General features: G+C 24.3%; 1 protein-coding gene across 5 annotated transcripts in view; it reads right to left on the bottom strand.

Annotated features, from left to right (window-relative positions):
- LOC134830034 (steroid receptor seven-up, isoforms B/C) overlaps nucleotides 1–10,816 on the bottom strand; it is a 57,377-nt gene extending 46,561 nt beyond the window's left edge. For all 5 annotated transcript variants that reach the window (XM_063843403.1, XM_063843411.1, XM_063843420.1 and 2 more), the window contains exon 1: nucleotides 9,880–10,816. In XM_063843403.1, coding sequence (XP_063699473.1) covers nucleotides 9,880–10,246 — 367 coding nt within the window. In that variant the 5' untranslated portion in view covers nucleotides 10,247–10,816. The remainder of the gene's footprint in view (nucleotides 1–9,879) is intronic.
- Between the last annotated feature and the right edge of the window lie 2,225 nt (nucleotides 10,817–13,041).

Below are 13,041 nucleotides of genomic sequence, written 5' to 3'. Positions count from 1 at the left end.
AATAATAAAAAAAGTAACCTACAATTAAATATTTTCGATATATTTATGAATGTTTGTATATCTGATCTCAAGGCGGAATTATATATTTTTTATTTTATATTTTTTATTACAATTGTCATCATTTTCACGATTTTTCAATGAAATATAATATAATAATTAAACATTGATGCCAATAATAATAATAAAATTTGTCTCAATTTTGTACTTGTTGCATATAATTGATACATTCCCGCTAGGCTCGTCTGTTGAATTCATGCAACAATAAATGATAATAATGATAATGATTATCATGTTAAATAAATGTATATGTTGAAAACAATATAAAATATGTTACAGCATATTATAAAGTCGTAAAAGTAATAATAATAACGATAAAACTTTTTTTTATATATATTTTACTTTTTCCATCATATAGATTCGTTCGACTATCGATAAAATTAATATTATTACGGCAAAAGTATATCTGTAGAAAATTTTTTTTCTTCCGTTTCTCATCCATGTTGCATTGCGGCGATTCATTGCTTTCTGGACTTCACTGCTGTACTGGAGAACATAATAAAGAGTAATTGTTTCAACAATAATGAATATTTTCCACACCATGTGCCTTACTTATAATATGCGCTATCATTACAATAAAAAGTGCACGGATTTCTAGTCAAGGCATCTTTCTCTCTCTCCGAACGGCTTTAAATGCAGAAAAAAAAATATAGTTTTGGCTAGTCGTCAGTTGTTACAGCCCGTCGTATAATGTACCACCCTTTTACGGAAGTATGCAGTTGTTTCATTATAATATTGAAAAATCGTGACCTACGATCTTCACAATATATTTATTAGCCGTATCTTATTCTCGTCTAGATACGTAAACCTTATAAAATTGCCAAGCTCTGAGTTATGCGGTGAGTTATCATGAAATGTATTAAATATAATTAAATTTTGTGTAACATGTCATTTTTCGTGAATCCCTTTCTTTCTATTATTTGCAGGAATTTAATTTTGGCGCCTTTAATTTTGACGTTAATTTAATTAAATAATACATGCAGTGACGGATATGAACTAAATTTCTCAAAATAGAGCCCAAAAAGGTATTTTTAAACTTTAATTCTTCTAATTAATTCAAACCAAGCAAAAATTTTATTTAATTAATAATTTTTATAATAATAATTTAATAAATTGTAATTAAATAAAAATTAATTATATAAAATTTTTAAATAAAATTTTTAAAATTAAAATAAAATTAAAATAAAATAAAATTTATTAATAAAAATAAAATTAAATTAAATAAAAAAAAATAAAAAAATTAAATTTTTTAAAATTAATAAATATTAAATAAAATAATATTTAATTTAATTTTAAAAATTTTTTAATTAATTATTTTTTTATTTAATTATTATTATTTTATTAATTAAATTTTTAAATATTTAATTTTATTAAATAATTTATTTTTTAATTAAAAATTATTACGAATTTTATAATTAAATATAAATTAAAAAATAAAATTAATTTATAAACGCAAGAAAAAAAAATAAAATTTTAAAAAATTATGATTTTTCGTAAAAATTTTAATCCATTACTGAACACATGTAATATGTACTATAATATAGGACATCGCGCTACATTTTAAATTTATTTACGTTGTCATCACCTTTGGAACTCTTTTTTTTTATTCAAAACAATATTTGAATAATATATTTAATAATAATATAATAATTGCCTTGCGACTGCGTGAGGTAATAATTAACTTTGTAAATATACATAAGTAAACAAATAATATCATCATATACATATATATAATATTCTTCAAGGTTACTGCAATTTTTATTTTTTTGGATTTAACTCCAAATGTGCTTTCGCAACTCGCAAAATATAATTTTTTATTAAAATAATCCGAGCTTACCGAGAGAAAGAACATAATGTTGCATGTAAATAATAATAATAAACATAATTTAAATAATATTACAGCGTATTATGGAAAAGGCAGAAAAAAAGAGAAGAAATCGGTAGCTAAAAGTCATCTTTATATCATTTATCACGGCGGCGCTTGTTTGTACCTGCTGCATGTTTTGGGTGATCATGGCAATCAAAAGGCCACAAACAAAAGGAATAACATATATAAACATGATTGTTATTATTATTAATAATAATAATAATATTAAAATATAACTTTTAAAAAACCGCGTGGAGGGTCTTTATCTTTCTATTTCTCTTATTATAATTTTTTTTCTGATTATTTTTTTTTTGTTAAACGCAAGATTATATGCAATTTTTAATATTCCGCATTCATATTTCACACTAATTATTTTTCTGCAAACATTGTTGCGGCGATGATGAAGCAATTTGGCGCCGCCATGCACTTATAATATAATAGCGGAATGCAAAAATTGACCTGTATAAAAAATAATGAAGTTAATCTGATGGTAAGTTGATGTAATTTCATGATAAGAAACCTTAAATGTTTTTCGGAGAAATGATAAAAAATTAAATCACGGTTCGAAAAATATTCGAGGGTATAAGCGGATTTCCCCGAAAACAAAAATTATGAAGACTTATGATGTTATTTGTCCGTTCAAGTGATATAAATAAACATACAAGGTTTCTTTGTTGTCTTTGTTTTTATATATATACAATTATTTATAATAAAAATATAAAAGTGTAAAAACGAGACCTTTTCATATACTTAAATTATCTCATGTGATTATCTATCAGTGATCTACTCTAATTTTCTTTGTTACACATGAAACTATCTTATGAAGAAAAAAGACAAATTGCAAGACAAATAATGAGCACAAAAACAATAAAATTGCACAGTGTCATATTTTTAACTTTTTTTTCTATATAAATATAATATATAGCAATAATAATTACTTTATTTATATAGAAAAGTAACATTTTTTGTTTGTAACTTAGGAATATATTTATTGAGATCCAACTGTCATGATAAGAGGTCAGTCAGTTGTTTTTGTTTTTTGTTTTGTATACTCTTCATTATTGCATTATTATATTATTATAAATATAGTTGTAAGTTATTAAGAGTTGTTGTTCAGACGCACTCACAGTGATAATATTCAAATAATAATAATAATAATAAATTTGTTCGGCAAGCGGAACACGTTCTAGAAAAGTGCAAGCATTTTGCTTTGTTATTACTATTGTAAATACATAAATAATATTAATAATAATAATATAATAATAACAATTGTATATATTTTATTATTATTAATATTTAACAATCAAGTTTATTTGTGTAGTTTAATAATGTTATTAAAATATTTATTTATAATAAATGTAATAGGATTTTTTTTTGTATTTTAATCTTATTTTTTATTTATTATTAAATTTATATTTTTTCTATTTTTTTAAAAAATGATTTTTTTATTATTTTTTTAAAAATATATTTATTTTAATAATAAATAATTATTATTTTTAAATTTATATATTTAAAAAAAATTCTTTATTATATTATTTTAATACATATATAAATGTAAAACATAAATTTAATAAATAAAAAAGTAAGATTAAAATTTTATTTATTTTTAAAAAAATATTCTTTACTATTTTTTTAATATATTTATAAATTTAATAATAAATAATTTAATTGGTAAGATTAAAATTTTATTTATTTTTAAAAAAATATTTTTTATTATTTTTTGTTACACATATAAATTAAATAATAAATAATTATCATTAAATTTATAAATTACAAAAAAAAAATATTTTTTAAAAATATATAAATTTAATAATAAATATAAAAATAAGATTAAAATTTTATTTATTTTAAAAAAATATATTTTTATTAGTAAATGACTTTATTATAAATTTTATAAATATTTTTATTTTTTTAAATAAATTAAAAAAAGTCAGGATTTAACTATAAAAAAATTAAAACAAAACCAGATCACTCTTCACAGTATACAGCACAAAAAAGCAACAACAACAACAAGTTTAATTTACTGTTGTTTTTGTGCTCTTCTTATTATTACATGCCTGCCTGTCTGTAACTCAATTATACAAATTATCCGGTTCAAAGAGCGATATCTATGGTATATCTCTTTACTTTTAACTTTTCTTCTGCAACATACAACATATATCACAGAACGAAAAAAATGTTAAGTTACGAACGAATAAAGGAATTAGTTGCATCATCCTCCTTTTTTCTTGCTGTCTTCTTCTCTGTATTTAAAAAAAATATTTTTTTTTCTCGTGTATGAAAATATTGGTCACGGTGCTTTTTGCGCGAAGTTAAAAAATAAAAAATATTTTTAGTCGGTCAACTTTTCGATCGATACAAATTATTCCGATTTTATCTATTTTTCGTACTTTCACGATGATGACAAACTAATTACTTTAACGTGAAAATTAATTCATTTTTTCCCTTATTTTTTTTTCTTCGACATTTTTTTTTTGTTATTAAGTGAGCGAGCATTTTATGGCATCATTAGTATTATCATGATGTGAAAAATAAAACAAGTAGAAAATATGTGAGTAATTTTAAGTATTAAAGCGTGATATGTTTTTTTTATGTTTTCTTGTTACAATAAAAAAAAATACTTTAAAAAAATAATTGGATGTTAAACACTTCTTTCTAAGTTTGTGTCGTGAAGAAAAGGGCTTAGAAAAAATATTCATAACCGATAAAAGCAATCAATCACCCGACGGCGATATTTCGGTATGTACGAGAGAGCTACCAATTTCCATAATGTAACACCCCTCAGAGCAGTCGCGTTATGTAAGGCATCATCTTTCCGACAACAAAACAAATTTTCATGCTAAATTTGCAATAAAAGCAATGCATCATAATAAATTGACAAACAATTTTCTACCGTGTACCACAAAATAAAAGGCAATAAAATGTCTCGTTGTATTTTTTTTCATATAGATTTTTTGTAGTGTAACAGAACCGACCACGACATCGATCGTGCTCAATTTTTTTTTGCAGTCATAACAGTCACAAACAAGTAGGATTCAAGTTAATACACATAATATTAACAACAAATTGGAAAATAAATTTCAAATAAAACGCTCGCCCTGAAACAAAATCTCTCTTGTAGCCACTAGTTTTATTTTTTTTTTCAACAATAGAAATTTTTTCTAGAATTATAGTCTCATAAATAACGTTTGATATTGGAAAAAAATTCGGAATACGATTTTCAGCTATTTAATCATAAACAACACACACACACACACGAAAAATAATAATAATAAAATATCATAAAAAAAGAAAGAAAACCAAAAAAATACAAAAATAAAACGCCCATCCGATCAAAGAATCGTGATCTTTGAATCGCATACACACGATCAATGATCGTCTGTTAACGGTTTCATTATATTTCTACGTTACACGTTATTAAGTTACACGAAATGCTTTACTTTTTTTTCTACGTTGGCTCACTCGCGAGAGAATTCCTCATGCGATATGGGAATGAAATGTTTGATATTTACAAGGAAATCCCTTTTTATTTTATAATGTTGACCGATCGAAAGAACGAAAAAAACAGATATGCCAATATATATCGAGAAAAATGACGATGATTATGATGATTATACATGATATGTACATATATATTATAGGAACTATACTGTGTGTTTTATTATTTTTTCTCGATTTTTCTTGATATTTATTTATTAAAATAAATTTAAAAAAAAATTAAAATTTATTTTTTTATTAATTATTTGGCGTCTTTTTTATTTTCAAATATTTATTAAAAAAATAAAATTAACATTAAATATAAAAAATTAAAAATTTTTATTTAAAAATAAACAAATTAATGTAATTATTTTTATTTAAAAATATTCTTTTAATTTAAGAAATATAAAAAAAAATAATAAATATTAAATGTATAAGTAAATTAATATTTTTTTATTAATTAAAATTTTAAAAAATAATATTTTTTTATTTATTGTTCATTTAATTTTTAAACTATTTGCAGTTAAATATTGTTTGAAAAATAAAAAAAAAAAAATTAAAAAAATATAAAATTTAAGATTCAATACATATTTCATAAATATTTTTTTATTTTTTTTCATAATTTTTAAATTAATTTAATTTTTCAATATTTTTTAAATTATTATAATTTTTTATTATATTTATTATTTTATTTTTTTTTTAATTCTAACTAAAAATTATTTAAGAAAAACTAATATTGAAAAAGTAAAATATGAAAATAATTTGAATTAAAAAAAAAAATATAAAAAAATTTAGAAATTTAATAAATTTATAAGAAAAAGCTTGATAAATTAATTTATTATAATATTTTATTGCATTTTGTAATTTTATTAGTTTAAAATAATTTAAAATATTTAATTTTTTAAAAATAATTTTAAAAGATTTTTAAATAATATTTCAACCATAAAAATAATGATAAAAAATTGTTTAATTTTTTTTAATGAAAAAATTTAAAAAAAAATAAAAAATATGAGAAAATTTATAAAAATCAAGAAAAAATAGAGAAAAAAATTTTAAACACATAGTACATGTATGTATGTTTGTAAGACAAAAAAAAATAATAATAATACTGATTATGTATTTTATTATATTTGTTATTATTACATGAAATGCAACATGCGCGATCATATATCAAATTGTATTGATTTCAAACGAAACGAAACCTCGCTTCTCATCGTGCACGAGTACAAGACAAAAAAAAATTTCATGTTGAAGACACAGGTGAGAGAGATGAAATATTTGTGCGAAGAAAATATTATCATCATGTAAAATTATTATTAAATTGAAAGTATTTTAATCATAATAATATGCTTTTAAAATTTATTTTTATAGCGTATGTGTGTATTTCGTGTTCATGTTCTCGTCGTCGTCGTCGATGTCTTGGATGGTAAGTGTGCTCGAAAACATGTGAAATATGTTGTTGTTGTTGTTTGCCATCATCATCCTCATCATCGACTCGCACAAAATTATACGAAGGAGAAGCAAAAAGTGATGATGTTTAATAAATAAAATATAAGACGACTCATGAAAAATCGCTATATTATTAACAACAACGAAAAAAAAAAATCTCCCACGCGATCAATTTTCCATATATGTCTTGCTGCCCTGACTCGGCACATGCAATTATTATTACTATTATTATATTTTTAACACTCTATATCAAATTTATTAAATTATGTTCATTACAACGGAATTTCTTCTCTTTTTTTTCTCCAAAAGGCACTGATAACGCTAAACATCTGATTTCGACTCTCCCAAGTAATTTTACCCGCAAAAGTTATCTTGTTTCGATTATTTCTGCCTATTTTTTACGGACGATAAAGGAATCACGACATGCCTTGTCTTCGTCTTGTTCCAGAAAAAAATAACCTTCTCTACTTATAGAGCATTATTATTATTATTAATAGACAATAAAAGAACAATCAATATGCCACATGGTATATAAAATCGAGAATGGAGCCATTGAACATGAAAAAAAAAAATAAAATTCAATTATTTAATTTTTGTACATCCAACTCGTTCAGTTGCTCGTTCGATCGCATGAAAATTGTACAAAATGCAAATTTTTGCATATATTAAAAAAAGAGTTTCTGTTTCATTTTAAATTTAATTGTTATGTAGAGACAAATGACCATTGTTCAAAAATGTCCCTTTTGGTCATTTTATGTTGTCTGTTCACTTTTTTTTTTGTATTCTGTGTCATAATTTGCGTATTTTATTTTTTTTTAAAAAAGACGACGTAGACGACAATTATGTATGCAAAAATATGTTTTAGGTCCGAAAAAGTTTTAGACTGTATTAATTGAATATACAAAAAAAAGAGGATGTCACTTGAATTTTTTTTGTTCCGACATTTTATGAACAAAAAATGAACATTATTAATTTTTTTAATATTTATTTAACGAATTTTTTTATTTAATTTTTTTTAAATTTTAAATTAAATTTTTGATTATTTTAATTTAATTTAAAATAAAAAAATAAATAATTAGAATAAAATAAATGAATAAATTAAATAAAAAATAAAATAATTTTTTAAATACTTTTTAATAAATTTTTTTATTTAATTTAATTTAAATTTTATATTTTATTTATTTAAATTTTTTCTTTCAAAATTTCAATTGAAAATAAATAAATTAAATTTGAAAAAAAATTAACGAATTATTTCAAAATAATTAAAAATTTTAATTTATTTTAATTTAAAATAAATAAAAAAAATAATTAATTTAAATGAAAAATAAAATAATTAATTTTTTAAATAAATATTATTAAAATTAATGATTAAAACAATCCCAAATATTTAAAAAAATATTTCATATCTCACATTATTAATTATTTTATAAAAAAAAATAAAATATTACGAGAAAGAGTTGTAGTTACCCAAGATTAACTACATTTTCATGCTTGTTAATTTTGATTAATCGTAAAAACGTAAAATAATGCGTTAAAAATCTGTTTGATGAATTGATCCAAATTATACATTTTTTTTTTCTAAATACTCTTTAGAAAGATGTTTCAGGTGATGTTTCAATAAAGAATATTTTTTTTATTAAATCTTCGTACAAAAAAAAATATTTTTTAAGAGAAGGGGTGACGCAATAATATTGTTATTATTAACAATAAAATACCTAAGATTTGATCTTAATGATCCTTAGTTGAATGACAATTTCTTTACGTCACAAAATAACATTTATCAGATTTTTTTTTTAAATTTTTTAAGAAGAGTCAAGATACATGACCTTTAATGAAGTTAACCAAAGGGGATGCAATTATATTAATTTTTCCAAACAAAATGAAGATGTTACAATTTTTTAAAAAAATTAAATTAAATGCACAAAAAACTGTCCAAAGGTCAAAAGATTCAACAATAACCCTTCGATAAAAAATGGCAGCTTATTTTAAGCGCGTTTTAATAAACAACAAACAATTTTGTAGGGTTTGTATTTATTTTGTATTTAAATTTAAATTCATTCCAAAACCGAAAAATATTATCATGTTGTTTACTACCACCCCAAAATTTTATATATTTAAATATATTGTTCTCGTTCGTGGTATAGCAACAACCAGTCAATTTTTCTTATTTTTTTTTTATTTTATAAATTTTAAAACATTTGTTTCTATAATAATAATAATTTAAACGAGTCTGTGCGTGTCTATGAACATTTTTTATTGCAAAAAATATAAAAATGGTCAAATGTCAAAAAGCATCAATTAATCTTGAAGTGAATATTTATATTATTATTACACGTATATATATGATGGGTATTTAAAAAAAAATTTTTTTTTTGTATAGAAAAAAGGCAACGTGCGGTAATTGTTGTTTGAAAATCCAATTTGAACCTGATTTCATCTGGATTTGATTTTTAAAAAATTTTCACATGATTTTTAATTTAAATATTATCACGTAAAATGAAACTTTTTAACATAAATCATCATCCATATTTAGTTTAAACTATTTTTTTTTAATTTGAAAAAAAAAATATTTTGTAATAATTTTTTTTTTCTTAAGAAATTTTTTAAAAATTATCATTATCTTTCAAATGACATTGATAAGAATTTTTTTTTAAAAAGTCACGATTCATTAAAAATTTTTTTTTTTTAGAATTATTCCGACGGAAATTTTAAATAAATTTCAACATTTGTCGATCACCCATTTTATAAATGACCGGTTGGTTCAAAGTTTAACATTCATTTTTAAGGCAAATTAACATATTAAAAGTTTATTTGTTTAATTTTTCCGTGGTAGTGATATACTTTGTCAATGTCTTGTCTACGCACATATTTTAATGGGTTTTAGTTTTTTTTTCACACACACGTTATTTTGCGTCAGAAACTGGTAAAACTTGTTTTTTAATTTTTTTTTTGAGAATATTTTCTTTTTGTTGAAAACCCCTTTCTTTCTCGTTCTTTTGTATTTTTTACATGAAAAAAAAAATTCTTACCTTCACACGTGAATTGTCCATAATGTTTTCCGGAGCTTTTGTCACCGCAAACTACACACTCGATATTTTGATTTTTGTTATCCACACTCTGCCCATTTGCCGATCCGTTGCTTTGGCTACTGCTATTCACTTGCGACGCTGGCGTGAGGCTTTGTTGCAACGGCATGATATTTTTGCAGTCTTGCTGTTGCTGCGGCAAGCCGCTTGTCGCAAGCGTCGACGAGGGAGCGCCCAGTGTCGTAATATCGGCATCCGAGCTCGCAACGGGCAGATGACTATTCATATTTGGATCGCGCCAGGCACTGTGAGGGGCATGCGGAGGGGGCACAAGAGCCATGGAACGCGGAAATCCGAGCTCGATGCCCATATCGGTGGCTTGGGGATTGCGCGGATTGAAGAATCCCGTTGCGGTTGACGGAGACGGGCATAGTACACCGCCTCCGTACACACTTAGCGAATTGTGTGTGATAATGTTGCCGCCTTTGGCCCCACTATCGGGGCCTACGCTGTCAAGGAAAATTTTAAACCGGAAAACGACACAGAGTCACGAAATTTATTTTTCTCTCGCACTCGCGGATTTTTTTTTAGTTTTTATTTTTTTTTCGCACAAATATTTTTATTTTAAATTAATTTTCTTTCACAGAAAATATTTTTTTTTTAAATATTTGTCACTTTTTTGTTTATAATTATTTTTTTTTAATTAAATTTTTTATTTTCTAATTTTTTAAAATTAATTTTTTTATTTAATTTTTATTTTATCCGTAAATTTTTATTCATATATTTTTTTATTTTAAATTTATTTTTAATATTTTTTCTGATAAAAATATTTTTTTATCTTTGTTATTATTATTTTCATCGATGAGCAGAGAGAGGAAAAATATTAAAATATTTTTTCAAATAAATAAAATATACGCTCTTGTACGCTACCGTTCGACGGGCCTTCTTAAGCCTTACTGTTCTTAAAAGTCAGTGCAAAAGGTACACGACCCGACCATCGACTTCGACCCGACTCGACCTGTTTATCCCACTCTCGTACTATTCTCTACGCTTCTGTACGACGAATCGTTGCCTCCTCTTTTTTTCCCTCTTCACGTTGCATTTGCGACACATACGGAAACTCACACATCGCATATGGAAATTGGTTTTGGGAACGCCTTCTCCAACGCTATCGCCCAATCAATAGACACCCGTTTGATGGTATTTGTGCATTTTGTCACGAAAGTATATAAGACTTCGGAAAAGCTCGACTCACTAATACAAAAAAAAATTTCTGTATATAGTTGTATCTACGGAAGAAGAGTAAGAAAGTCGAAAAAAAAATATATAGAGACGATTTAAAAGGAAAGTCTGTACTGAACGCGGGGCGAGAGCATGGCATGGGTTAAATAGATGGTAGCAAACTGTGACTATATTGGGTTAAAGAAGTTGTGCTTTTGTACAGTTATGTGATTTTCATTATGTACACACACATTTTGAGGCTTTTCTCGGCGACGACGGCAGTAAGCCATGTTGATGACGACGACGGCGCACAGACACCGCACAAAGAACATAGAGCAAGTATCTAAAGGCAAAGTTCATACATCTTTCTTGCCACTGTTCCCATGTACATATATGTGAACTTTTAGTCGATCTTGAACCGATGCCGACGTGACAGATCTAATGGAAATGAGCTTTTGCCCTCGTTTCTTCGGACATGTCATTCGCGCGAAATTTCTCTTTAGGTATTTACCGAATCGACGAAACGCTGACTTGCGCATGTCAAAAGGTCATCCCATTTAACCACCCAACCAATCAACCAATAAGGCGATATTTTAATGGCAAATCTTACGATTTTTCCTCCACGTTTTGTGCGACGCATGTGTATTTACACGAACAGCGATGAAAAAAAAATCGCTGATGAAAAATAATAGGCTCGGCAATGTGCAACGTTGCAAGAGATAATGGAAAAAAAATCCAGCGAGGACTTTTTTTTATATAAATGTAAGAGTTACAAGAGCCATAGGTACAAGGACAAAGCAATTCATATCATGAACGTCGTCCCGGGGATGGAAAATCGCAAAGAAATAAATGGTCATATCAACCGTTCTTCATGTCTATAGGCGATATTGTACACGAAACTCGGTTACTTTGTTATAAATGAGCATAAAAAGGTCTCAGTTGTTGAAGCTTTTATACAAGTCGTTAAATTAATGGATGAGGCGTATGCGCTATGATATTGTCTCTCTTATCGTGCATCGACTCATACATCGTACGTATGTATATGGCCTTTGGATATTAGTTAAAAACTGAAATGGAGCAGCTCTTGTGTTTTAATTTAATAAATTGATATGCCTCGTCCGTCGTACAAAAGGTGCGTATTTTTCAAAATAGAATTAAATTGAGTGTGCGAGGAGTGATACATACTTCGGGGATTCAAGGGTCGGGTTTTAAGCTAATTAATGATTAGCATGTGGGATGATCAATCATAAACACTTAGGCAGACAAGTGTTTAAAGGGTTCTACTGAGAAAAATTTTTCAAATAGAATTGAATTTTGTGGTTGAGGGTATTCCAAAAAGTGTTTTCTGTTTCGCTTTGTTTTCTGAAATTTTATAGATTTTAATTTTTAGTACTATTTCGTATAGAAAACTTATAAAATTGTTTAATTTTTAATTACCGTAAAGTATATAATTCTAAAAGAATTTTTAGAAATTTGTTCTTTTAAAGAAAATAAAATTTAATACTCTTCTTATAAAATTTTAATTTAAAAATTATAACTTAAAAATTTTCGAAATAAAAACAAAATTTAAAATTTAAATAAATTTTTAAAAAATTTTTATTTAAAAATTTTGAAATTTTAACAAAATTTGTATTTTTATAATTTTTTTTTTTTAATTTTTATTAAAAAAATATTTAAAAATACAACTTAATATTGTTCAAAGAAAATTTTTATTGAAATTAGTCTTCTTTATTTTTTTTTAATTTTTTTCTTTTAATTTTAATATTTAATTTTTTCTTCCAAAAATTTTCTAAAAAATGATTTTTTAAATTTTTGATTGTTATTTCTATTTTTTTTTTTTTTTTGTAAAAAATACATCTTGATTTTTAATCAAAATGTTCATAAATGACGTTCAAAATAAATTAAAACTTTAATTATTATTTTAATTCATCACTTTTAAATTAA

Source organism: Culicoides brevitarsis, chromosome 1, assembly GCF_036172545.1.
Source record: "Culicoides brevitarsis isolate CSIRO-B50_1 chromosome 1, AGI_CSIRO_Cbre_v1, whole genome shotgun sequence".
Lineage (NCBI taxonomy): Eukaryota > Metazoa > Arthropoda > Insecta > Diptera > Ceratopogonidae > Culicoides > Culicoides brevitarsis.
This window is presented reverse-complemented; position numbering and strand designations above follow the sequence as displayed.